This window comes from Elephas maximus, chromosome 6, assembly GCF_024166365.1.
Source record: "Elephas maximus indicus isolate mEleMax1 chromosome 6, mEleMax1 primary haplotype, whole genome shotgun sequence".
In the NCBI taxonomy this organism is placed as follows: Eukaryota; Metazoa; Chordata; class Mammalia; order Proboscidea; family Elephantidae; genus Elephas; species Elephas maximus.
In genome coordinates this window covers 108,518,641-108,544,796 of record NC_064824.1, presented here as the reverse complement: position 1 = coordinate 108,544,796, position 26,156 = coordinate 108,518,641, and the positions used below count along the sequence as shown (strand labels likewise).

Below are 26,156 nucleotides of genomic sequence, written 5' to 3'. Positions count from 1 at the left end.
TGAAGAAGAACATGGCATCAGTACTGGAGGAAGACTCATTAACAACCTATGATATGCAGATGGTACAACCTTGCTTGGTGAAAGTGAAGAGGACTTCAAGCACTTAGTGATGAAAATCAAAGACTCCAGCCTTCAGTCTGGATTACACCTCAACATGAAACAAAAATCCTCAAAATTGGACCAATAAGCAACATCATGATAAATGGAGAAAAGGTAGAAGCTGCCAAGGATTTCATTTTACTTGGATCCACAGTCAACACCCATGGAAGCAGTAGTCAAGAAATTAAATGACATTGCCTTGGGCAGCTCTGCAAAAAAGTCTCTTTAAAGTGTTAAAAAGCGAGGACTAAGGTGTGCCTGACCCAAGCCATGGTGTTTTCAATTGCGTCATATGCATGCGAAAGCTAGACAATGAATTAAAAACAAAAACAAAAACCGAACACCTTGTGTGGAGTCAACTCTGACTCATAGCAACCCTATAGGACAGAGTAGAACTGCCCCATAGGGTTTCCAGGGAGTGCCTGATGGATTTGAACTGCTGACCTTTTGGTTAGCAGCCATAGCTCTTAACCACTAGGCCAGCAGGGTTTCCTGGACAATAAATAAGGAAGACCAAAGAAGAATTGATGTCTTTGAATTATGATGCTGGCAGAGAATACTGAATATACCATGGACTGCCAGAAAAACAAATTTGTCTTGGAAGAAGGACATCCAAAATGCTCATTGGAAGTGAGGATGGGGAGACTTTGTCTCACATACTCTCTTAGTCATCTAGTGCCTGCTCTAACAGAAATACCACAAGTGGATGGCTTTAACAAAGAGAAATTTATTTTCTCACAGTTGAGTATGCCAGAAGTCCAAATTCAGGGCGTCAGCTCCAGGGAAAGGCTTTCTCTCTCCGTTGGCTGTGGAGGAAGGTCCTTGTCATCAGCCTTTCCGTGGACTAGGAGCTTCTGTGCTCAGTAACCCCAGGTCCAAAGGACTCGCTCTGCTGCCGGTACTCCTTTCTTGGTGGTAGGAGGTCCCCAACTCCCTGCTTACTTCCTCTTTTGTAAGATAAAAGGTGGTGCAGGCCACACCCCAGGGAAATTCCCTTTCTATTGGATCAGAGATGTGACTTGAGCAAGGGTGTTACATCCCACCCTAATCCTCTTTAACCACAGGCAGAAATTATGATTTATAACACAAAGGAAAATCACAAAATGGAGGACAACCACACAATACTGGGAATCATGGCCTAACCAAGTTGACACATTTTGAGGGGACACAATTCATTCTATGACATATACTTTGGACACGTTATCAGGAGTGACCAGTCCCTGGAGAAGGACATCATGCTTGCTGAACTACAGGGTCAGTGAAAAAGAGAAACCCTCAACAAGATGGATTGACATGATGGCTGCAACAGTGGGTTTAAGCATAACAACTATCATGAGGATGGCACAGGACCAGGCAGTGTTCGTTCTGTTGTACATAGGGTCACTATGAGTCAGAATGGACTCGATGGCACCTAACTGCAACAGTGTATGACATGATACTGGCAGGTCTTCTTAACTGAGAACTAGCTATCATTTATTTTGAGAACATGTATGATACTGGTTGCATCTTCTTGGCTATATAAAAAGATAAAATATTGGTCTGCATTCTCTTGAATGAATTGCCTGTATGCACATCACATTCTGGTTTAATGATTATTCAGTAGTAAGACTGTTTCTACTTTTGTGGAGAGTTTGGGTTGGCAGGAGATAACCATTTTTAACTGCGCCTACCCAGCAGTGCACAAAATGGGGAAAAATATGAATTGCCCAACAGTCATGTTCCCTACTGAAATCAAACAAGATGAAGACACTGTAAAAAGTGTCCTTTCTGCGATGTTTTTAGTACTACCTTTTTTGTATCTTTATGCAAAAAAAAAAAACTTTAAAATGGCTTCCAAATCTAGTTTAGAAGTTCTGTCAAATGTTCCTAAGTGCAAGAAGGCTGTGATGTGCCTTATGGAGAAGATACATATGTGTTAGATAAGCTTTGTTCAGGCATGAGTTATAGTGCTGTTGGTCACGAGTTTACTGTTCATGAACTGACAAAATATAGTCAATAAGATGTCTTAAACAGAAACACATAAACAAGATTGTGTATTGATCGGTTAAGAAAAATATGACCGGAGGCTCACAGAAACCTGGTCCTGTATTTCCCATAGACTGATGTTCCGTATTTGCTATATTATTGTTCACATTGACATTATAAACCCAGTGCCATCGAGTCGATTCTGACTCATAGCGACCCTACAGGACAAAGGAGAACTTATAGAACATAAATGTTGCAAATAACGAGGATATAGACTTATCTGATAGGGGTTTAAGTATCCAGAATACATAAAGAATTTCTATAATGCAACAACAAAAAGTCAAACAACCTACTTAAAAAAATAGGTAAAGGACTTGAATAGACATTTCTTCAAAGAAGATAAACAAATGGCCAATATCATTAGTCATTAGGGAAATGCAAATCAAAACCACAATGAGATACCACTTCATACCCACTTGTATGGCAGTTACCAAAAAATGGAAAAAAATATGTGTTGGAGAGAAAGTAGAGAAATTGGAACCCTTGTGCATTGTTGGTGGAAATATAGTGTAGCTACTGTGGAAAACAGTTCCTCACAAATGACCCAACAATTCCACTCCTACAGATAGACTCAAAAGAATTGGAAGCAGGAGTTCAAGCAGATACTTTTATACCAGCGTTCACATTATTCACAGTAGTGAAAACGTGGAAACAATGTAAGTGTTCATTAACAAATGAATGGATAAGCAAGATGTATATGCACACAATAGAATATTATTTAGCCATAAAAAGGAATGAAGTTCTAATACATCCACAGCATGGATAAACCTTGAAACCATTATGCTAAGTGAAATAAACCAGACACCAAAGGACAAATATTATATGATTCCATTTATATGAAATATTTAGAATAGGTAAATTCACAGAGATAGGAAGTAGATTAGAAGCTACCAGGAACTGAGGGGAGTGGGGAGTTACTGCTTAATCGGTACAGAGTTTTTTAATTTGGGGTTATAAAAAACTTTTGAAGATAGTGGTGATGATTGTATGTAACATTGTGAATGTAGTGCCACTGAATTGTAAAAATAGTTAAAATGGCAAGTTTTATGTTGTATTTTACCACAGTAACATCCAAATCAACCAATAAAAAAGAGAAAAAAGAAAAAACCTCCCACTGAGAAAAGAGAAGAATGAGAAACACATGGTAGGTGCTGATCCTTAAAATATTTAGTAAGACCTCTTGCTCTGGCAGTGGAGTAAGGTCCTTGATAGGACCCGAATTCGGCTTTCTAAGGGAAGTTCCCTTGTCCTTGGTGCTCTGTAGTACTTGGCTTTGCTCTTTGGGAAATATTCCTTGTCCATTATCCTTTGTGTCTACATCTGAAGTAGGTGTTGGAGAGAGTGTCCTTACTGGAGGCTTCACAGCATTCTCACTTGCTTCCTGTTGGTCGTTGATGCAGATTTGGGCTTCCAGGGCTAGAGTATGTCAGGCTTGTGGTGGTTTTTTTTAACTAATAGAGTTTCGCCCAAAACATGGGCTTCCATTCTGTTTGTCTCTAGTCATTTCTTTGTGAAAATACTTATTTGGTCATAGATGTTAAACCTGCAGACTTGTCAATTTACTTATTACTTTGCTCAGATCATCTGGCTCTTGACTCTACTTCACTTTAATGATGAATGTTTTTAGGCCACCTGAAAGAGTACTTTTGGGTAGAAAGGAAACACTCTTAATTTGATCTTTGATGCCAGGCTGGCTGTCATTGTGTAGCTTAGAACTTTTAAAGGGGGTTCCTGGAATACATTTTTTTGTTGTTATTGATGGAGAAGCACTTAGCTTTTCCATTCCTTCAAGGCCTTGTACGATTGGACTATTCATTTGTTTATAATGCAGGCTGTAGTCATAGAGAACCTCTTTAAGTAGGGCTATATTCCCCTTTTTTGTCTGCTTGTAAACTGAGAAATTCTTGCCTAAATCCATTTATATCTTGTAGGCCCAAGCTTAAAGTAACAAAGGACAGCCAATACCTTACAATATTATGACTTTTTCTGACAGCTTCTGCTAGAGCTACAGGCTTGGTAAGCACTTGGTCTCCCTTTTTGTCACAGCACAGCAAGGATCACAACCTATAAAATTAATTTTTTTCCTGCTTGCCCTTCTACCTCTAAGTTAATATCATCTGTTTTGGGTTTCTCTTATAGCCCACACTATAGTGATAACAATATTTGTAACATTTAACATAAAGGGTAAGTTGTAAGAAAGAGACTTTAAACTACAATGGCTCAAACACGATTTAACTGTTTTTCTTAAAGGACAGGTGAAAGGTAGGTAGGTGACCTAGGGTGGTTAAATAGCTCTGTTTCCATTAAATTCTCCAAGAACACCAGAAAAAAGAAGTCTTTTTCATGAATTTTAAAGATTCTGGCCCAATATGCAACAGAGATGTTTATTTTTAAAGACAATGAAATACTGAGTATGACTGTTTCGTATGTACTTAAACATCCACACCTACATACACACAGAAAGCTCTTCTCTCTCTCTCATATACACAACAGATGTAAGTGAAAGTTCTTTGAGTTCTGGCCATGATGGAGTTACTACATTTTCTCTCCAGTTGTAAATAACTAGAAAACTGGACAAAATATATGCAACAGTTACTGTTTTCAGACAGTGGACAAAAGGCAGGACAGGGCAGAGATTAGATTATTCCTGAGAAAAGGGAAAACAAATGAGGTGAGAACTATGATCGCCCTGGCTTTCTGCCTGGATGCATTTTCTGTTCTGTGGTGCAAGGTGGGAAAAGCCAAGCAGAACAGGTGAGCTTGTTTGCTTGAGACAAAGACTGAGATAGCTAGAATTCGTGGGGCAGAGTACTGAAGAGGAGGGACCTCTTCAGAGAAAGAGCTCCATAAATCTTCATGTGGTCCCCTCAAGTCCTTTGTAGAATACTAAACTATGCATGCATAGATGAAGCTCCACAAGGGCAGGCAGGGAACTATTAAAAAACCCTGTTGCTGTTGAGTCTTTTCCGACTCATAGTGACCCTATAGGACAGAGAAGAACTGTCCTACAGGGTTTCCAAGGAGCGCCTGGTGGATTTGAACTGCTGACCTTTTGGTTAGCAGCCATAGCTCTTCACTACTATGCCACCAGGGTTTCCAGAGAACTATTACCAAAAAACCAAAACCAAACCCAGTGCCATCGAGTCGATTCTGACTCATAGTGACCCTATAGGACACAGTAGAACTACCCCATAGAGTTTCCAAGGAGCGCCTGGCAGATTCGAACTGCCAACCCTTTGGTTAGCAGCTGTAGCACTTAATCACTACGCCACCAGGGTTTCCAGGGAACTATTAGGAAGCCGTATATCAGAACAATTCCCAGAGCTCATACAGCATTTAAAGATGTTTGAGTTCTGACTAAGCAGAGTGGAGAGACTTTGTTGAACATCTGGAGAATTCAGTAAGATTAGTTAAATTGATAAACTCTTAGCTAGGTCAATGAGGAGAAAAATTACCAACATTAGGAAAGCAGTGAACATTGCTATAGATGCTATAGACGTTAGTAGAATAATCAGAATAACCTCATGCCAATAAATTGAACAATTTAGACGAAATGGACAAATTGCTTGTAGACACAACTTACAAAGACTGCCAAGAAGTAGAAAACCTCAATATCTTAAAACAATTTGGAAAATTGAATTGATAATTTAAAACCTTCCCACATAGAAAACTCCAGACCCACGTGGCTTCATTGATTTATTGAAATTTAAGGGATAGATAATCCCAGTCTCACACAAGCTCATTTTATGAGGCCATTGTTACCTTGATTCCAAAACCTAACAAATATATTACAAGAAAACAGCAGACCAATAACTTCCTTACATCTAGATGCCAAAAATTCTTACTGAATATTAGCAAATAGAATCAAAGATATATAAGCAAAATATAACAAAAGATAATACATCATGACCAAAGGGGTATATACCAGGTGGCAAGGTTGATTTAATATGCAAAATCCAATCAAAGAATGAACAAGAGAAAATTATATAATTTCCATAGTTACAGAAAAAAAAATTAGAATTCAAATGCAGTCATGATAAAAACTAACAACAAATCAGGAATAGAAAATAACTTCATTCTGATAAAGGACATTTACAAAAAATCTATAGCTAGTGTTGTATTTAATGATAGAAGACTATCTGCTTTCTCCCTAAGATCAGGAAGAAGGTAAGGATATCTTCTCACATGAATTAAAAATCAACATTATACTGGAAGTCTTAGCCAGTACAATAATGTAAGAAAAATAATAAAAGGCCCCCATATTAAAAAAAAAAGTAAACTTTATTTGTAATTGACATGGTTGTATATACAGAAAATCAGGACTCTTCAAGTAAGCTACTAAAATTAGTGATTTTGGCAGGGTTGCAGCATATAAGGTCAACAGACAAAAGTCAATTGTGTTTCTGTATACTGACATCCAAAAAATTTATCACTACTTACCACTGTTTTCCATAAACATGAAATATGTAGAGATAAATTTTTTATACTGTACAAAACTTTTCAGAGAAATTAACTATGTAAATACTCAGTGTTGTTATATTGTCAACTCTCTACCAGTGTATCTATAGAGTGCAATCTCAATTAAAATACTAATTTTTTTGTTGTTGTTAGAGATTGACAAGCTGATTCTCAAATTTAGAATAGTCAAAACTGGAAAGAACAAAGATGGAGAATTAACACTACCTGACTGGTGCAGTGGTTAAGCATTTGGCTGTTAACCAAAAGGTCTACAGTTCAAATCCATCAGCATCTCCTTGGAAACCCAATGAGGCAGTTCTGCTCTGCTCTGTAGGATCTCTATGAGTTGGAATCAACTTGACGGCAATGCGGTTTTTTTTTTTTGTTGTTTTCTTTTTACTTCAAGAATTACTGTAAACTGTAATAATAGTGGTATTGATCTAAATGTGTGTATAAGTGGCCTACAAAAACCTAAGAGGTGTGTGTGTGTACTAAGTACAGTATTCATAGATAGTCTTTTATCTATCGAAGGGTAGTCTTTGTCTATTAAAAGATAATAGATAGGTCTACCTATTACAGGACAATAGAGCTTTTTCAACTAATAGTGCTGGAACACCTGGATAGAAAAAAATGAATTTGGATCCTCACGTCATACCACCTACAAAAGTTAACTTGAATTGGGTCGTAGATCTAAATCGGTTAAAACTTGAAAACTTCTTGAGGAAACATGAGAAAATCTTTATGACTTTGTGTTAGGCAAAGATTTATTAGGACACAAAAAGAACCAACCATAAAATGAAAATTGGATAAATTGGGCTTCATCAAAATTAGGTACTGTTGCTGTTCAAAAGATACTGCTAGGAAAATGAAAAGGCAAGCTACAGACTTGTGGGCAAAAATTTGAACAGACGCTTCACAAAAGGAAGTGAGAAGCACTTGGGAAGCGTGGAAAGCATATGAAAAGGTGCTTTACATCAGTGGCTGGAAAACTATGGCCCATGGGCCAAATATAACCCACTGCCTATTCTTGTAAGTAAAGTTTTGTTGCGACACAGCCACACCCATTCGTTTATGTATCATCTATGGCTGCTTTCAGGCTGGAATGACAAGTTGAGTAGTTGTCACAGAGACTGTGTGACTCACAATGCCTAAAGTATGTACTGTCTGCCCCTTTACAGAAAATGTTTGCTGACCCCTAGTCTAAAGGAACCAAATTCCAGGGAGGGATAAGCTCTTTGTAGGTGAGCAAACACCAGTGGGGAGGGTTGGCCTAATTTAATGTAGGACAAACCTTATTTTTCTTCGGATTGTAATTTTTCTCAACCAGGTCCTCTATTTTGATTTTCTGTCTGCTGTAGTTCATTTATATTATAAATAAGCTAAGAAAATCTTTAAGTTAAAGGCAAAACTAGTTTTTATGCAATCACTTTTGGAGTCTTGGTAACTGACGTACTATTGGAACAACAATGTGAAAAAAACCAAACCCATTGCCGTCGAGTCGAACTGCCCCACAGAGTTTCCAGAGAGCGCCTTGTGGATTCGAACTGCTGACCTTTTGGTTAACAACAGTAGTGCTTAACCACTATGCCACCAGGTTTCCCAATATTAGAAAGCTATGTCTGAGGAATTACACTTCAAGGTCAAAACAATGACCTAGGCTTGTGATGTTGATGAGTAGATTAAAAAAAAAAAAAAAAAAAAGGAAGAAATTGCAGTCAAAACCACTTAGTTTAAGCAGCTTGTACTTATTTCCTTCATCAATTTAAGTGGTAACTATAAGCAAGCAATTGTGGATGGCATATATTACCTTTCTGGGGCTTGTCTCTCACACTCTAGGCTGCTGCTTATTTCCACTCTTTAAATTTAGTGAGCTCCACTCACAGATTTCTTTGTTCTGCTCTTCACCAGAGATAGGAGCCCCGCCTTATGGCCGGCATACAGTGGTTTGTGCTCAGCTCAGCACACTCCTGAGATCAGGGCATCAATGTTCTTAGTGGTCATACGTGCCAGGCCTATATGCTAAGTAGGGAGCTTGGACAACACTGGATATGACTCACATTCTTTTGGTTTGCTGTTACATCAGCTATGCTCTGATTGGTTACACTCTTAAGTTACATAAGCCATTATTACATCATTGGTTACATAAGTTGCTACATAAAACATATTTTGACTTTGGGGTACAACAGGTGTTAATCTCCTTTGAGCAAGATAGACATGTTTTCAATCTTAATTATTTTTGAGAAAAATATCGTTTCCCAGCAAGGGAACAGTTTTGGTGAGAAAGCTTGTTTGCCACTTTTAATCATAGCAAATGGATTTTATTCACTTCTATTAAAATTTAGGATTAAGTATCCTTTATGGAAAATTTATTTAACACATCAAAAACCTCCAGCATTATTTAATATACTTAAATTTAAAATGATACTCCTGTTTTTCTAAGTTAGCATTATTTAATGTGTGACCGTAAGAATGATTTTTGAAATGCTAATTTCAGTATCACTGTTTTTTTTACTAGAAGTACAATAGTATGAACTCCATTAAAATTTTCTTTTTATCTCTACTGTATCTGGTCGTTAGTGAATCATCAGTTTGATTTGTTATTGTTAGGTGCTGGGCAGTTGGTTCTGACTCATATCGACCCTGTGTACAACAGCATGAAACACTGCCTGGTCCTGCACCACCCTCACAGTTGTTGGCCATGTTTCAGCCTGTGATTGCAGGCACTTTGTCAATCCATCTTGTCAAGGGTTTTCCTCTCTTTCTCTGACTCCCCACTGCACCAAGTATGATGTCCTTTTCCAGAGACTGGTCCCTCCAGATAACATGTCCCAAGTATGTGAAACGAAGTCTCAACATACTCGCTTCTAAGGAGCATTCTGGCTGTACTTCTTCCAAGACAGATTTGTTTGTTCTTCTGGCACTCCGTGGTATGTTCAATATTCTTCGCCACAGCCATAATTGAAAGGTAGCAATAATTCTTTAGTCTTCCTTATTCATTGTCCAGCTTTCACATGCGTATGAGGTGATTGAAAACATCATGCCTTGAGTCACATGCACCTTAGTCCTCAAAGTGACATCCTTGCTTTTTAATATTTTAAAGAGGTCATTTGCAACAGAGTTGCTCAATGCAATATGTCTTGTGATTTCTTGACTGCTGCTTCCGTGAGTGTTGATTGTAGATCCAAGTAAAATGAAATCTTTGACAACTTGAATCTTTCGTCTGTTTATCATGATGTTGCTTATTGGTCCAACTGTGAGGATTTTTGTTTTCTTTGTGTTGAGGTGTAATCCATACCGAAGGCTGTAGTTTTTGATCTTCATCAGTAAGTGCTTCAAGTCCTCTTCACTTTCAGCAAGCATGGTTGTGTTATCTGCTTATTACAGGTTATTCATGAGTCTTCCTCTAATCCTAATGCCACATTCTTCATGTAGTACAGCTTCTTGGATTATTTGCTCACCATACTGATTGAGTAAGTATGGTGAAAGGATACAACCCTGATGCATATACCTTTTTTGATTTTAAACCATGCAGTATTCCCTTGTTCTTTTCGTACTACTGCCTCTTGGTCTTTGTACAGGTTCTGCATGAGCACAATTTAGTGTCCTGGAATTCCTGTTCTTTGCAATGTTATCTGTTATGTGTTATGACCTACACAGCCAAATGCCTTTATATAGTCAATAAAACACAGGTAAACATCTTTCTGGTATTCTCTGCTTTCAGCCAAGATCTATCTGATATCAGCAATGATATCCCTTATTCCACGTTCTCTTCTGAATCTGGCTTGAATTTCTGGAAGTTCCCTGTCAATGTACTGCTGCAACCATTTTTGAATTATCTTCAGCAAAATTTTACTTGTGAAAATTTTGCCAAATTGCCTGTTATGGAGAAATTTTCTAACTGGAGCAAAACTGCGTGAAACAATGTTAAAGATCACCTTTGACCTCCCAGTGCTTACCACCTTCTACAAGTCTTATCAACTGTAAAATAAATCTTGTATCCAGCTTCTTATTTCCATCTCTTCTTTATCCCCTTCTTCCCTAGTCCAAGCCATTGTCATCTTTTGTTCTGTGTATTAGTCAGGTTAGGCTGTATTTATAGTAATGAATAACCTCCAAATCTCAGTGGTTTAACACAGCAAAGGTTTACTGTGGCTTATATAAATTCCGATATGTTCTGGGCTGTTCTCTATCGGGTAGATACACTATCTGGACTAGTGGCTTTGAAGGTTATCAGATGGAAGAAAAATGACAATGTCACTTTTGTCGATAGCCCATTGGTCAGAACTAGTACCGTGCTCCGACCTCTGTGCAAAGAAGGCTGAGAAATGTAGGGTAGCACATGAATATTTGGAGATCACTGTTATTGGATTATTACAGGTGCATCCTGATTGGTTCCCTTATTTCCTCTTGTACCCTACTACAATGCTTTCTCCACCTAGCAGCCAGAGTGATTAGAAAACAATTTTTGTCCCTATTTTGGAAATAGCTTCCACTTCTAAAAAAGTCCAAGGACTTGACCCTCACAGTGCAACATGCTGCGTGATGTAACGCTTACTTTCCTTTCTGATCACACGATTGGCATTTAGTATTACTAAACATTGTCTTTGAATAGTATATTTTGATTAGACATTCTCTTTATTTTGTCCGTAGTTATGAAAATATGATTTAAAAGAATGTCATTCACAAACTCACAATAATGACTATAAGCTAAATAATAAGAAAAAAATCTAATTTATATGAAGGTCTCCTTAATCATATTGTGTGCCATTATAATCTTTTGACAAAATAGCTTTTGGGAGCACGGATAGGATGTAAAATCTTGTTGTAATGGACAGATTCTACAGCAAAGTTCTAAAAATTGTGTTCTGCTTTTCTGACAGCAAATGATCTCATAGAGTATAGGTTTTCTCTGGCTGACTATATGAAAGCCATTCCGTTATATTAAATGCATTTTTGAGGCAAGTTTTTTTTTTTTTTTGAAGTTGTATTAATTAAAGGATACAACCCTGATGCATATACCTTTTTTGATTTTAAACCATTTTTTTTTTGCCATTAAGTAGTTATTGCTCTTCAGTTATGCCTTCCATTTCTGTCATGTTTTTATTTACTTTACAATCTGTATTTTATAATTAATTATTCCAAACACATACACAAACCATAATACCAATTAATTTTTTCTAGCGGCATGATTGCAATATTTTCATAATTTCGCAAACTGGATTAGAGCAATGCCATTGCCATAAGATACAGAGCTAAGAGGAACTAGGGTTCAACCCTCATTTTCAAATATTCATGAAAGAAAGGCTTTTTTTTTTTATTAACTTTTATTGAGGTTCAAGTGAATGTTTACAAATCAAGTCAGTCTGTCACATATAAGTTTACATACATCTTACTCCGTACTCCCACTTGCTCTCCCCCTAATGAGTCAGCCCTTCCAATCTCTCCTTTCGTGACAATTTTGCCAGCTTCCCACTCTCTCTATCCTCCCATCCCCCCTCCAGACAGGAGATGCCAACACAATCTCAAGTGTCCACCTGATATAATTAGCTCACTCTTCATCAGCATCTCTCTCCCACCCACTGTCCAGTTCCTTTCATGTCTGATGAGTTGTCTTCAGGGATGGTTCCTGTCCTGTGCCAACAGAAGGTCTGGGGACCATGGCCGCCGGGATTCCTCTAGTCTCAGTCAGACCATTAAGTATGGTCTTTTTATGAGAATTTGGGGTCTGCATCTCACTGATCTCCTGCTGCCTCAGGGGTTCTCTGTTGTGCTCCCTGTCAGGGCAGTCATCGATTGTGGCCAGGCACCAACTAGTTTTTCTGGTCTCAGGATGATGTAGGTCTCTAGTTCATGTGGCCCTTTCTGTCTCTTGGGCTCTTAGTTGTCGTGTGACCTTGGTGTTCTTCATTCTCCTTTGCTCCAGGTGGGTTGAGACCAATTGATGCATCTTAGATTTAGATGGCCGCTTGTTAGCATTTAAGACCCCAGACGCCACATTTCAAAGTGGAATGCAGAATGTTTTCATAATAGAATTATTTTGCCAATTGACTTAGAAGTCCCCTTAAACCATGGTCCCCAAACCCCCGCCCTTGCTCCGCTGGCCTTTGAAGCATTCATTTTATCCCAGAAACTTCTTTGCTTTTGGTCCAGTCTAATTGAGCTGACCTTCCATGTATTGAGTGTTGTCTTTCCCTCCACCTAAAGCAGTTCTTATCTACTAATTAATCAATAAAAAACCCTCTCCCTCCCTCCTTCCCCCCCTTGTAACCACAAAAGTATGTGGTCTTCTCAGTTTTTACTATTTCTCAAGATCTTATAATAGTGGGAAAGAAAGGCTTTTTATAAGTTATTTAACATCTCTAGGCTGTTAACTGGAAACCCTGGTGGCATAGCAGTTAAGAGCTGCTGTGGCTGCTAACCAAAAGGTCAGCAGTTCGAATCTACCAGGCACTCCTTGGAAACTCTATGGGGTAGTTTTACTCTGTCCTATAGGGTCGGTATGAGTTGGACTCGACTCGATGGCAATGGGTAGGTAGGTAGGCTGGGAATCAGGTTTCTAACAAGCTGTTTATCTTAACAAACATCTCAAGACCTCTATATTTGATATACTTATTTGAAATGTAGTGTAGCAGAGCATCTTAGTTATCTAATGCTGCTATAACAGAAATATCACAAGTGGATGGCTTTAACAAACAGAAGCTTATTCTCTCACAGTCTAGGAAGCTAGAGGTCCGAATTCAGGGTACCGGCTTCAGGGGAAGGCTTTCTCTCTCTGGCAGCTCTGGGGAAGGTCCTTGTCATCAGTCTTCCCTTGGGTGGTTCTTCATTCTTGGTGGTAGAAGATCCCTCTCTGGTTGCTTCTCTCTTTTATATTTCAAAAGAGATCGACTCAAGGTACAGCCTAATCTTGTAGCTTGAGTCATGCCTCATTAACATTACTGCCTTTAATTCTACCTCACTAACATCATAAAGGAAGGATTTACAACACATGGGAAAATCACATCAGATGACAAAATGGTGGGCAATCACCACTATACTGGGAATCATGGCCTAGCCAAGTTGACACACATTTTTGGGGGATACAATTCAATCCATAATACAGAGCATTCATACTTTTGATAATTTCTGACAGTTTCTTTAAATTGATTTTAAGTATTTAGTTAACAGTGATGCCTGTTTTAGCAAATGAAAATTACAGTAAAATTTGATACATGACAGTTACATGGATTTAGATCTAGCACCGCTCAAATCACTTGTCCAATACTTGCCATCTACTTATATATAAAAGCCTCATGTAACAGTTTTTACAGGGTGCTCATATTGCCATTCCTGGTTCCTTTCCATTGCTGCCCCACTTCCCTTTCAGCCCTTCAGCATTAATAAAGTATTAAGTAGCAGAGAAGATTATCCTACTACTGAATACTTGTTGTTAGGTGCTGTCGAGTCGGTTCCGACTCATAGCGACCCTGTGCACAACAGAACGAAACACTGCTGTGTCCTGAGCCATCCTTAAAAACGTTGCTATGCTTGAGCTCATTGTTGCAGCCACTGTGTCAATCCGCCTCGTTGAGGGTCTTCCTCTTCCGCTGACCCTGTACTCTGCCAAGCATGATGTCCTTCTCCAGGGACTGATCCCTCCTGACAACATGTCCAAAGTATGTAAGATGCAGTCTCGCCATCCTTGCTTCTAAGGAGCATTCTCGTTGTAGTTCTTCCAAGACAGATTTGTTGTTCTTTTGGTAGTCCATGGAATATTCTTCGCCAGCACCCCAACTCAAAGGCGCCAACTCTTCTTCGGTCTTCCTTATTCATTGTCCAGCTTTCACATGCGTATGATGTGATTGAAAATACCATGGCTTGGGTCAGGTGCACGTTAGTCTTCAAGGTGACATCTTTGCTTTTCAAAACTTTAAAGAGGTCCTTTGCAGCAGAGTTACCCAGTGCAATCGTCTTTTGATTTCTTGACTGCTTATTCCATGGCTGTTGATTGTGGATCCAAGTAACATGAAATCCTTCACAACTTCAGTCTTTTCTCTGTTTATTATGATGTTGCTCATTGGTCCAGTTGTGAGGATTTTTGTTTTCCTTATGTTGAGGTGCAATCCAGACTGAAGGCTGTGGTCTTTGATCTTCATTAGTAAGTGCTTCAAGTTCTCTTCGCTTTCAGCAAGCAAGGTTGTGTTGTCTGCATAACGCAAGTTGTTAATGAGTCTTCCTCCAGTGCTGATGCCCCGTTCTTCATATAGTCCAGCTTCTCAGATTATTTGCTCAGCATACAGATTGAATGGGTATGGTGAAAGAATACAACCCTGACGCACTCCTTTCCTAACCTTAAACCAATCAGTATCCCCTCGTTCTGTCTGAACAACCGCCTCTTGATCTATGTAAAGGTTCCTCATGAGCACAATTAAGTGTTCTGGAATTCCCATTCTTTGCAATGTTATCCATAGTTTGTTATGATCTACACAGTCGAATGCCTTTGCTTAGTCAATAAAATACAGGTAAACATCCTTCTGGTATTCTCTGCTTTCAGCCAGGATCCATCTGACATCAGCAATGATATCCCTGGTTCCACGTCCTCTTCTGAAACCAGCCTGAATTTCTGGCAGCTGCTTTTGAATGATCTTCAGCAAAATTTTGCTTGCGTGCGATATTAATGATATTGTTCCATAATTTCCACATTCGGTTGGATCACCTTTCTTGGGAATAGGGATAAATATGGATCTCTTCCAGTCAGTTAGCCAGGAAGACTGAATACTTAATACTGAATAAAACAGGTGTTTGTAGGGTGGAAAGGTAAGGCAATGAAATTTTTTTTTTTATATAAGACATTGATGTGCCATTCTCCCTTAATGTAATTAAATATTTTGTAAAGGAAATTGCAGTTGTATGACAGCAGTCAAGGAAGTTATTAAAGCAGTCTCTGTGAAAACTTGATTGCCTTTATGCTTTGACTAACAGTGTTTGTCTTTTTCACAGTAACTGTAGTTCTGAATGGAAGTGGCTTGTAGACAGAGCAAGAGTTGGCAGCCGATGGACATGGCTTCAAGCCCAGATTTCAGAGCTAGAATACAAAATCCAACAGCTAACGGATGTTCACAGGCAGATTCGTGCCTCCAAGGTATTGTCTGTGTTCTTTTTTTTTTTTTTTAATTATTACTGTTTTTGTTTCTCCTCATTTCTCCATACAAAATAATTGTTAGAAGACTTTATAAAAAGGCAACTAATGTATGTTAAGATTTTTGATATTTCGTGTAAGTTGAAGCTATCTTTATAATACCTTTATATTAACCAAGATCATCTTATCATACTTTTTAAGCAATTCAGAACTTCTTTGTTGGACTATAGCTAATAAAAATGATATACATGTTTTAAACCTTTACTTTGTTGACATTTATTTTAAGATATGGGAGAAATTCTGAGTGTATCTCATTGGAATCTTCTTAGGGCTTTTTGTTTGTTTTGCTTTAAGAAAAATTGCAAACAAATAAAAATTATAGAAAGCAATATAACAAACACCTGTGTGTTGTTGTTATTGTTAGGTGCCACCAGTAGGTTCTGTCTCATAGCAACTCTGTGTACAACAGAGTGAGACACTGCCTGGTTCTGTGCCATCCTCACAATCGTTGGTATGTTTGATCCTGTTGTTAAGTCACTGTATTAGTCCATCTTGTTGAGGATCTTCCTTTTTGCAGACCCTCTACTTTATCAGGCATGTTGTCATTCTCCAGGGACGGGTCTTCCTTATTCATTGCCCAGCTTTTGCATGCCTATGAGGTGATTAAAGAAGACTGAAGAAGAACTGATGGCTGTGAATTACGGTGTTTGTGAAGAATATTGAGTATACTATGGACTGCCAGAAGAACAAACAAATCTGTGTTGGAAAGAAGTTCAGCCAGCACGCTCCTTAGAAGTGAGGATGGCAGAACTCTTCTCACATATTTTTGACATGTTATCAGGAAGGACCAGTCCCTCGAGAAGGACATCATGCTTGGTAAAGTGGAGAGTCAATGAAAAAGAGGAAGACTCTCAGTGAGATGGACTGACACAGTGGCTGCAACAATGGGCTCAAGCATAACAGAAATTATGAGGATGGTGCAGGACTGGGCATTGTTTCCTGCTGTTATACATAGGGTCAGTATCAGTTGGAACCAACTAGGTGGCGCCTAACAACAACAACGAGGCAATTGAAAATACCATGGCTTGGGCCAGGCGTGCTTTAGTCCTCAAAGTGACATCTTTGCTTTTTAACCTTTTAAAGAGATCTTTTGCAGCAGATTTGCCCAAGGCAATACGTCCTTTGATTTCCTAACTCCTGCTCCCATGGGTGCTGATTTTTGGATCCAAGTAAAATGAAATCCTTGACAACTTCAGTCTTTTCTCCGTTTGTCATGATGTTGCTTATTGGTCCATTTGTGAGGATTTTTGTTTTATGTTGAGGTGTAATCCGTAATGAAGGCTGTAGCCTTTGATCTTTACCAGTAAGTGTTTCAAGTCCTCTTCACCTTCAGCAAGCATAGTTGTGTTATCTACGTGTTGCACGTTGTTAGTGTTACTTCAGTGTACTCATCCTGAAATTTATCAAATATTAAATTTTTACTGGTTTGGGTTTAGTTTTTAGAGCAATAAAGCATTACTTGTACAGCGAAAACACCTGTGAACTCCTTCCTGATCCCTTTCTCCTCCCCTGTGCCTCTGGAATGATTATTCTGATTCAGTATTTTTATACTTTTACCACATAGGTATACAGCTTTGCCTATAAGTAACATTTTTATTTACATTTAAAGTTCATATAAATAATATTTGTTTAAATTCTTTTGTAACTTGCTTGATTTTGTTCATATTATTTAGTTTTATATTTCCTGTAAGTTATTACACTGTATGAATAGAATGGATATTATATGAATATAATGGTATGTTTATCTGTTCTCCTGTTTTCTACTGATAGACATGTATGTTGTTTCAGTTTTTATGCTAGTACCTTGTATCTCCTTGTACACCTGTAGGAAGAGTCTTGTGGGTATATACTTAAAAGTTGAATTACTGGATCTTAGGCATAGCTGTCTTCAGCTTTTCAGTATTCTCTGATGTGACTGAATATCAGCATGCCCTTTGGCAGTGTGTGAAAGCTTCTGTTTCTCTACATCCATGATAACATGTTATATTTCATTACTGCTTAATTTTTCCAGTTTAATGAGTGTGAAATGTTAAGTTACTACTGTCTTAATTTACTTATTCCTGCATTTAGTGAGATTGGTCCTTAGTGTTACTGACATTCAGGTATTTTTGTTTTTGGTCTAGCAATTAACCTATTTCATACTCCTTTATTGGGTCATTCGGTATGTGTGTGTAGGAAATCTTTTAAATTTTGGGTTTGTAATATTACTTTTGTCTCATATTCAGTTCCTATATATATATATGGGTCTTTTACTGGACTTGTTTTATTTATATATCCATCCCAATTACACAGCTTTATAATAAGTCTTACTTTTTAATAGAAAAGTTCCCCTATATTACTATTGAAAAAATTTTCAAACATTTTGTCTTTCTTACTATAAGCCTTTTCATCCTAAAGTTTGGTGTTATTGCTATTCCTTTATCTCTTGGTTTTCCATGTTTTTTTTTTTTTTTGTTTTTGCTTCATTTACATTGGGTTTACTGTATTATTACTGTTGTTGATGGTGATATTTTAGCTTCTTGACTTGATCTTATAACTCATTCCCAATTTCTACTCAGGTATCACTTAGAGTGCATACCACATACTTAATTCTTTCACTGCTGTTCACGTCTAAATATTTTGTTATTTTCAGTGTTGTTGCCTTTTTAATCCTAGGGTTATTGAGTTGTACATTTTAATGTTTTTAAACTCATGAAATTTTTTAAAACGGTAATTTATCATTTACTGTATTTTTTCACAAATAACGAGCCAACATAAATAATGCATCTACACATATAACGTGCTTAGTGTGCCTAGGAAAATACTGTGCGAGGGGGTTGCTTGGTTGGCAAAAAACTCATACAACACACACATTATTTGCATAAAAATATGGTAAGCGTATTGTAGCCTGTGAACTGACTGGCATTCTTTGTGACCTACTAAAAAATATTTTGTAAATGCTCAATATATACCACGAAATATATATATTCCTCATTTGTTGATTACAGAATTCTCTAAATAGTAGGTTAAACTTACTTATTTTGTATATATCTGCTGTATCTTTACATATTGTAACTCGTGAATTTTTTTATTGTGAAAATATATGTAACAAACCTTTGCCAATACCCCAATTTTTACATCTGTAATTCAGTGACATTGATTATGGTCATCATGTTATACAAGCATCACCACTATCCTTTTCCAAATTATTCCACCACCATTAACAGAAACCCAGTGCCTCCTAGGCAGTGACTACCTTTTTCCCTCTCCCTGCCACTCCTGGTAGCCATTAATAAACTTTGGTGTCTATACATTTGCCTACAAGTGGGATCATGCAGTATTTGTCCTTTTGTGACTGACTTAATTCACTCAGCATGTTTTCAAGGTTTATCCGTGTTGTAGCATGATCAGGGCTTCCTTTCCTTTCAGGGCAGAGTTATCCTCCAATGTGTATATACGGCACATTTTGTTTATCCTTTGACCTGTTGATGGACATTTAGGTTATTCCCACCTTTTGGCTACTGTGAAATGAACATTGGTATGATCTGTCAATTTTTGATACAAGTTTGTTAAAGTTTCTCCCATCATTGTGGATTTTTCAGTTTCTCCTGTTATTTTTTTGTTTCTTACATTTTGAAGTAATGCTGTTTGGTAAACATGTATTGTTATTTCTTTGTGAATTGTTCTTTTTATTATTATGCAGTGGACTTTTATCCTTTTAAAATATTTTTCTTTTAAATTCTATTCTTATGATATTAATAAAACTTTCTCTATTGGTTAGTATTTAACTAGTATATATTTTGGCTGGCCCTTTAGTCTTTCTGGTTGGTTTGATTTGAGGTGTTTCTCTTATAAGCTACATATAACTAGATTTAAAAAAATCTACTTTGATTAGTTTCTGTTTTTCACAGTTGCCCTTATTTCTCATGCCTTTGTATTTGCTTCTTATTTTTCACCTCTCATTTGTATATTTGGTGGAGTTCGTTTCAGTCCTTTCTCCTTTCTGCTAGCTTGGAAGCTCTACATTACATCTCTGTTCTTTCAGTGATTACTCCTAATTTTTAACATACTTAACTACAAATTGTTCTAATAATGAGTAAAGGTACTCAATGTTTTTATACTTTTTTTTTTAACTTAAAACAGGGATCTCAGTACCATTTAACAATTCATTGAATATATCTATTCCAATCTAGTTACTTTTTTTTAAAACCGATAATTACTTACATTCGCTGCCAGGTTTCATGAATACATGTGCTTACATGTATTTTGTGTGTGTGTGTGTTCTACCTGTAAAATTAGGTTACAGGATAAGCCACTGTAAAAAAGAAACTAAAAAAAATAGTGGCTTTAAAAATATACTTTCTTTTGTACGTAACATTTCAGAATTGAGAGGGCAGGTAAAGGCTGGTGGGCAGCTTAATTTTATAGGGTCATTCAGGGACTCAGGTTCCTTCCATCTTGCTGCTTTGCTGTCCCCTAGGATGTGTTTCTTGGCTGCACTGTTGATCATAATCTTGTCCACATTCCAGCCCTTGGGAAGTGATACCAGAAATTCAGGGGCATTTGTTTTTAAGTTATAGATGACTTGGAAGTTATACTACTTTGACTCATACTCCATGGGCCCAAATTTAGCCACATGGCTACAGATATATGCACAGAGGAGGAGGCTGTGTAACATCAGCAATAATACGGTTGTTGTGGTTAGCGGCCATCAAGTCAGTTTCAATCATAGCGACCCTATGTATGACCACATGAAACACTGTCTAATCTTGTACAATCTTCGCAATTGTTGCTATGTTTGAGCCCAGTGTTGGAACCACTGTGTCAGTCCATCTTGTTGAGGGTCTTTCTCTTTTTTCACTAACCCTTTACCCTTCTTGATGGCATGTCCAAAGTACCTGAGGCAAAGTCTCCCTATCCTTGCTTCTAAGGAGCATTCTGGCTGTATTTCCTCCAAGACGGATTTGTTTGTTCTTCTGGCAGTTCATGGTATATTCAGTATTCTTCACCAATACCATAACTTAAAGGCATCAGTAAAGTAAACCTATGAAAATCAAGCAAAAAACAATGACATAGAAAATCAAGAGTTAGAAGATCATTTGCTAGTAGGTTGTATACATAGTTAAAACTCTGTTAGGGGTGGGTGTTTTAGTAAAAGGGAGAAGAGGAAAATGGGTACTAGGAAGAGTCTGCAGTCTCTGCTAACATCCCCTTTTCTCTCTTGATTTACTTTTCTCCTTGCTGAAGTACATTCTTCAGTAGTTTGTGACATGAGTGAGGGTCTGGGGACATTTAAACTCCCTTTGTGTGTCTCAAAATATATTTTGCACTCACTCTTAAATGACATTTTTGGTTAAATGAACCATATAAAATGCTGGTTTGATAGTTATTTTTCCTTAGCACCTTAAAAATCCTATTTCATTGTTTTCTGGAATATTTTGATATCGACTAGTGTTTGGCTGTCAATGTAATTATTTTTCCATTGTTAGCAATCTGTCCTATCTAGTTGCTTTTAAGACTTTTGTGTTTATTTGATATTCTACAGTTTTTACTAACTCATGTCTAATTGTGGGTTTATCTTCCTTTTGCTTGGTACTCAGAGTGTACCTTTTTTAACTGTACAGTTCAGTGAATTTTGACAGGTTTACAGAGTTGTATAACCACCATTACAAGCATGATACAGACCATTTCTGTCAACTTTAAAGAGTTTATACCTGCTCCTTTCCTGTCAGTCTCCTTTCTCTAGGCCCTTGCCCTTGGCAACCACTGATCTGCTTTCTATGACTATTATTTTGCCTTTTCTGGAATTTCTTATAAATCAAATCATAAAGTATGTAATTTTTTATATCTGGCTTCTTTTACTTAGCATAATGTTTTTTAGGTTCATCTGTGTTGTTATTTGTATCAGTAGTTTGTTCCTTTTTATCGATAAGTAGTATATTCCATTTATGCATATACTACAATCTGTTTATCCATTTACCACTTGATGGAAATTTAGGTGTTTCCTATTTTTGTTATTACGAATGAGCTGCTGTGGATATTCATGTATAAGTCTTTATGTAGACATATGTTTTTATTTTTTCAGAGTCCACATTTAAAATGAGGGTTTATATCTTCAGTTCTAGAAAATTCTCTGCTAATATCATTCATCTGTTGCTTCTCTGCTATGTTTTTCCTGTTCTTTTTTTCTGAAATTCATAGTAGGTTGAGAGGCTCAGAGGGAAAAAAAAAAATTTTATTATGCTTTAAGTCAAAGTTTACAAATCAAGTCGGACTCTCATACAAAAATTTATAAACACCTTGCTATATACTCCTAATTGCTCTCCTCCTAATGAGACAGCACACTCCTCCCCTCCACTGTCTCTTTTTGTGTCCATTCGGCCCGTTTCTGACCCCGTCTACCCTCTCATCTCTCCTTCCGACAGGAGATGCCAACATAGTCTCATGTGTCTATTCGATCCAAAATGCCCATTCTTCACCAGTATCATTGTCTGTCCAGTTCAGTTCCTGTCTGAAGAGTTGGCTTGGGGAATGGTTCCTGTCTTGGACCAGCAGAAAGTCTGGGGACCACGACCTCTGGGGTCCTTCTAGTCTCAGTCAGACCATTAAGTCCAGTCTTCTTATGAGAATTTGGGGTCTGCATCCCACTGCTTTCCTGCTCCCTCAGGGGTTCTCTGTTGTGTTCCCTGTCAGGACAGTCATCGGTTGGAGCTGGGCACCATCTATTTCTTCTGGTCTCAGGCTAATGTAGTCTCTGCTTTATGTGGCCCTTTCTGCCACTTGGGCTCATAATTACCTTGTGTCCTTGGTGTTCTTCATTCTCCTTTGCTCCAGGTGGGTTGAGACCAATTGATGCCTCTTAGATGGCTGCTTGCTAGCGTTTAAGACCCCAGACGCCACTCTCTAAAGTGGGGTGCAGAATGTTTTCTTAATAGATTTTATTATGCCAGTTGACTTAGATGTCCCCTGAAACCATGGTCACCAAACCCCCGCCCCTGCTACACTGGCCTTCGAAGTGTTCAGTTTATTCAGGAAACTTCTTTGCTTTTGGTTTAGTCCAGTTGTGCTGACCTCTTCTGTACTGTGTGTTGTCTTTCCCTTCACCTAAAATAGTTTTTATCTACTATGTAATTAGTGAAAACCCCTCTCCCTCTTTCCCTCCCTCCGCCCTCTCATAACCATCAAAGAATATTCTCTTCTCTGTTTAAACTATTCCTTGAGTTCTTGTAATAGTGGTCTTATATAATATTTGTCCTTTTGCACCTGACTAATTTCACTCAGCATAATGCCTTCCAGATTCCTCCAGGTTATGAAATGTTTCACGGATTCATCATTATTCTTTATCAATGTGTGATATTCCACTGTTTGAATATACCATAATTCATTTATCCATTCATCTGTTGATGGGCACCTTGGTTGCTTCCATCTTTTTGCTGTTGTAAACAGTGCTACAGTGAACAAAAAAAAAATAGGTGTGCATATATCTGTTTGTGTGAAGGCTCTTATTTCTCTAGGATATATTCCAAGGAGTGGGATTGCAGGATCGTATGGTAGTTCTATTTCTAGCTTTTTAAGGAAGCGCCAAATCGATTTCCAAAGTGTTTGTACCATTTACATTCCCACCAGTAGTGTATAAGTGTTCCGGTCTCTCCACAACCTCTCCAAAATTTATTATTTTGTGTTTTTTGGATTAATGCCAGCCTTGTTGGAGTGAGATGGAATCTCATTATAGTTTCGATTTGCATTTCTCTAATGGCTAAGGATCGTGAGCATTTCCTCATATATCTGTTTTCTACTTGAATGTCTTCTTCAGTGAAGTGTCTGTTCATATCCTTTGCCCATTTTTCAATTGGGTTATTTGTCTTTTTGTAGTTGAGTTTTTGCAGTATCATGTAGATTTTAGAGATCAGACGCTGATCAAAAATGTCATAGCTAAAAACTTTTTCCGAGTCTGTAGGCAATCTTTTTACTCTTTTGGTGAAGTCTTTGAATGAGCATAGGTGTTTGATTTTTAGGAGCTCCCAGTTATCTAGTTTCTCTTCTGCATTGTTAGTAATGTTTTGTATACTGTTTATGTCATGTATTAGGGCTCCTAACATTGTCCCTGTTTTTTCTTCCATGATCTCTGTCGTTTTAGATTTTATGTATAGGTCTTTGGTCCATTTTGAGTTTGTTTTTGTGCGTGGTGTGAGGTATGGGTATTGTTTCATTTTTTTGCAGATGGATATCCAGTTATGCCAGCACCATTTGTTAAAGAGACTGTCATTTCCCCATTTAACTGACTTTGGACCTTTGTCAGGTATCAGCTGCTCATATGTGGATGGATTTATGTCTGTATTCTCAATTATGGTCCATTGGTCTGTGTATCTGTTGTACCAGTACTTCAGAAAAATTTTTATGTCTCTTAACTGTCCTTTCATAATTTTTATCTCTTTGTCTCTCTGTACTATGGGGGCTTCCTTATTTTAATTTGCTAATTCTACCTACCTTTGACCATTTTATGTTTAGATTTTATTCAATACACTGGCTTTTACTTTGTGATCATATTTTTTGTTGAAAATAATTCTAATTAGTTCTTTTTCAGGCCTGCCTTTTTGAAAGCATAAATGGAAGGGAATAGGACTCTAGAAATTCAGGACTTGCAAAGTTGGGATAGCTGACTGCTTCCAGCCTCCATATTGTAAGAGAGAGGATTAAGAAAACTTTTGAGCAGTAATAAAGGCCCACAGATCTCAGAGAAAATATTAGACTTAAAGGTATGACGCCCAGTAAAACCTTTAAGCTGGATAAAATTACTCTGGGTAAAGATCAGATTAAGAGTGTGGATTTTCCATCCCAATAAAGCAGAGAAAAGGGGAAAGGGAAAAGGAGGAGTAGGTATAGGGCTTAGAGGGAAAAAAAAAATATTTTGAGAATGTCTCAAAATAACTATTGGTGTGATAGTCAGCACATGGAATTGCCTGAAAGCAGATAGGTAGATGGGAAGACTTCTGAGTTTTCGAGTCTGTGGTATTGCCACGGAAACCTGGTCTAAAAAGAACATTTTACTGCTCAAGATTTAAATCAACCCATAGGACCCTAACTTTCTGTGAGCAAGAAACAGGTTGAGAGCTTTGCAGTCCTCAGAGAAAGCATAAACATCTGATATTGCCAGCGTAGGTAATGGAAAACGAAGAAACTTGCAGAGGCTGTTTCAAGAGCCATAGAGAACTGTGTGGATAGAAGTCACCCTTTAGAGAGCAAAAATCAGGACTTAAGCAAGGAATATCCACCACACCTAGGGTTAGGTGTTCCCATAATATCTGTCCAGTGGAATTTCAGAATTAATATAAACCAACTGTGGTTGTTAAGTACCATCAAGTTAATTTTTGACTCATAGCGACCCCATGTGACACAGAGTAGAACTGCTCCATAAGGTATATATTCTTCACTCTTTCCCTTTGCAAATGGGAGTGTTCATTGTGGTTGTCTTGACTCTGTTCCAACACTGCATATTAGGTGTGGGAGGGGGCAGATACAGTTTTAGATTATAAAGCTCCAGACCAAGGGGAGGTATATTCAGACCCTATGGAGAGACTACCCTACATGGCCTAAAGATCCTGAACTTTGAAATGAATGAATTTAATGACTAGATGGAACTTTGGGTTGTCTCCCTTGGAGATACGGGTTGGGTGTATTCTGAAGAAGGGGCAAAATTTACTGACTAGAAGGGCAAGCTGTGGCAAAGAGACATTCGCTTTTGTTTTAGGTGTCGTCGAGTCGACTCCAGCTCATAGCAACCCTATGTACAACAGAAAGCAACACTGCCCAATCCTGCACCATTCTCAGGATCGTTGTTTTGCTTGAGCCCATTGTTGCAGCCACTGTGTCAGTCCATCTCATTGAAGGTCTTGCCCTTTTTGCTGACCCTGTGCTTTACCAAGCATGATGTCCTTCTCCAGGGACTGATCCCTCCTGATAGCATGTCCAAAGTATGTGAGATGAAGTCTCGCTATCTTTGCTTCTAAGGAGCATTCTGGCTGTATTTCTTCCAAGATGGATTTGTTTTTTCTTCTGGCAGTCCGTGGTATATTCAATATTCTTTACCAACATTATAAGCAGTGATCTTAGAACACTGTAACTATTTGCTCACTTCAATCTGTTATTATTGTCTTAAATTTTAGTTCCTACTTCTTTTATGTTCCACATGTTTGTCATCATTATCATTACATTTTTATATATATTTAAATACATATAATACATATTATATATATATAGTTTATGTACCAGTGTTCACGTGGATTCACTTACATGTTTTTCTGTTCTTGAATCCAACTCGTTTGTCTTGGTTAAATATGTTTCTTCCTGAAGTGTATCCTGTCGTAATTTTTTTTTTTTCAGTTAGAGTCTGTGATTGGTAGTGAATTTTCCTAGTTTG

The 26,156-nt window shown here is 37.7% G+C and overlaps 1 protein-coding gene and 1 long non-coding RNA gene across 8 annotated transcripts in view; one reads left to right on the top strand and one right to left on the bottom strand.

Annotated features, from left to right (window-relative positions):
- Positions 1-26,156, top strand: part of KANSL1L (KAT8 regulatory NSL complex subunit 1 like) — a 119,874-nt gene that overhangs the window by 27,817 nt on the left and 65,901 nt on the right. For all 6 annotated transcript variants that reach the window (XM_049888072.1, XM_049888071.1, XM_049888067.1 and 3 more), the window contains exon 3: positions 15,562-15,703. In XM_049888072.1, coding sequence (XP_049744029.1) covers positions 15,562-15,703 — 142 coding nt within the window. The remainder of the gene's footprint in view (positions 1-15,561; positions 15,704-26,156) is intronic.
- LOC126078052 (uncharacterized) overlaps positions 15,699-26,156 on the bottom strand; it is a 41,028-nt gene continuing 30,570 nt past the window's right edge. The window contains exons 4-5 of one of the 2 annotated variants that reach the window (XR_007517948.1): positions 20,638-20,783; positions 15,699-17,153 (exon numbers count right to left, since the gene is read on the bottom strand). This is a non-coding gene — a long non-coding RNA (uncharacterized LOC126078052). Of the gene's footprint in view, positions 17,154-18,032; positions 20,784-26,156 lie in introns of those variants that run through there. The other variant, XR_007517947.1, reaches the window with a different exon arrangement.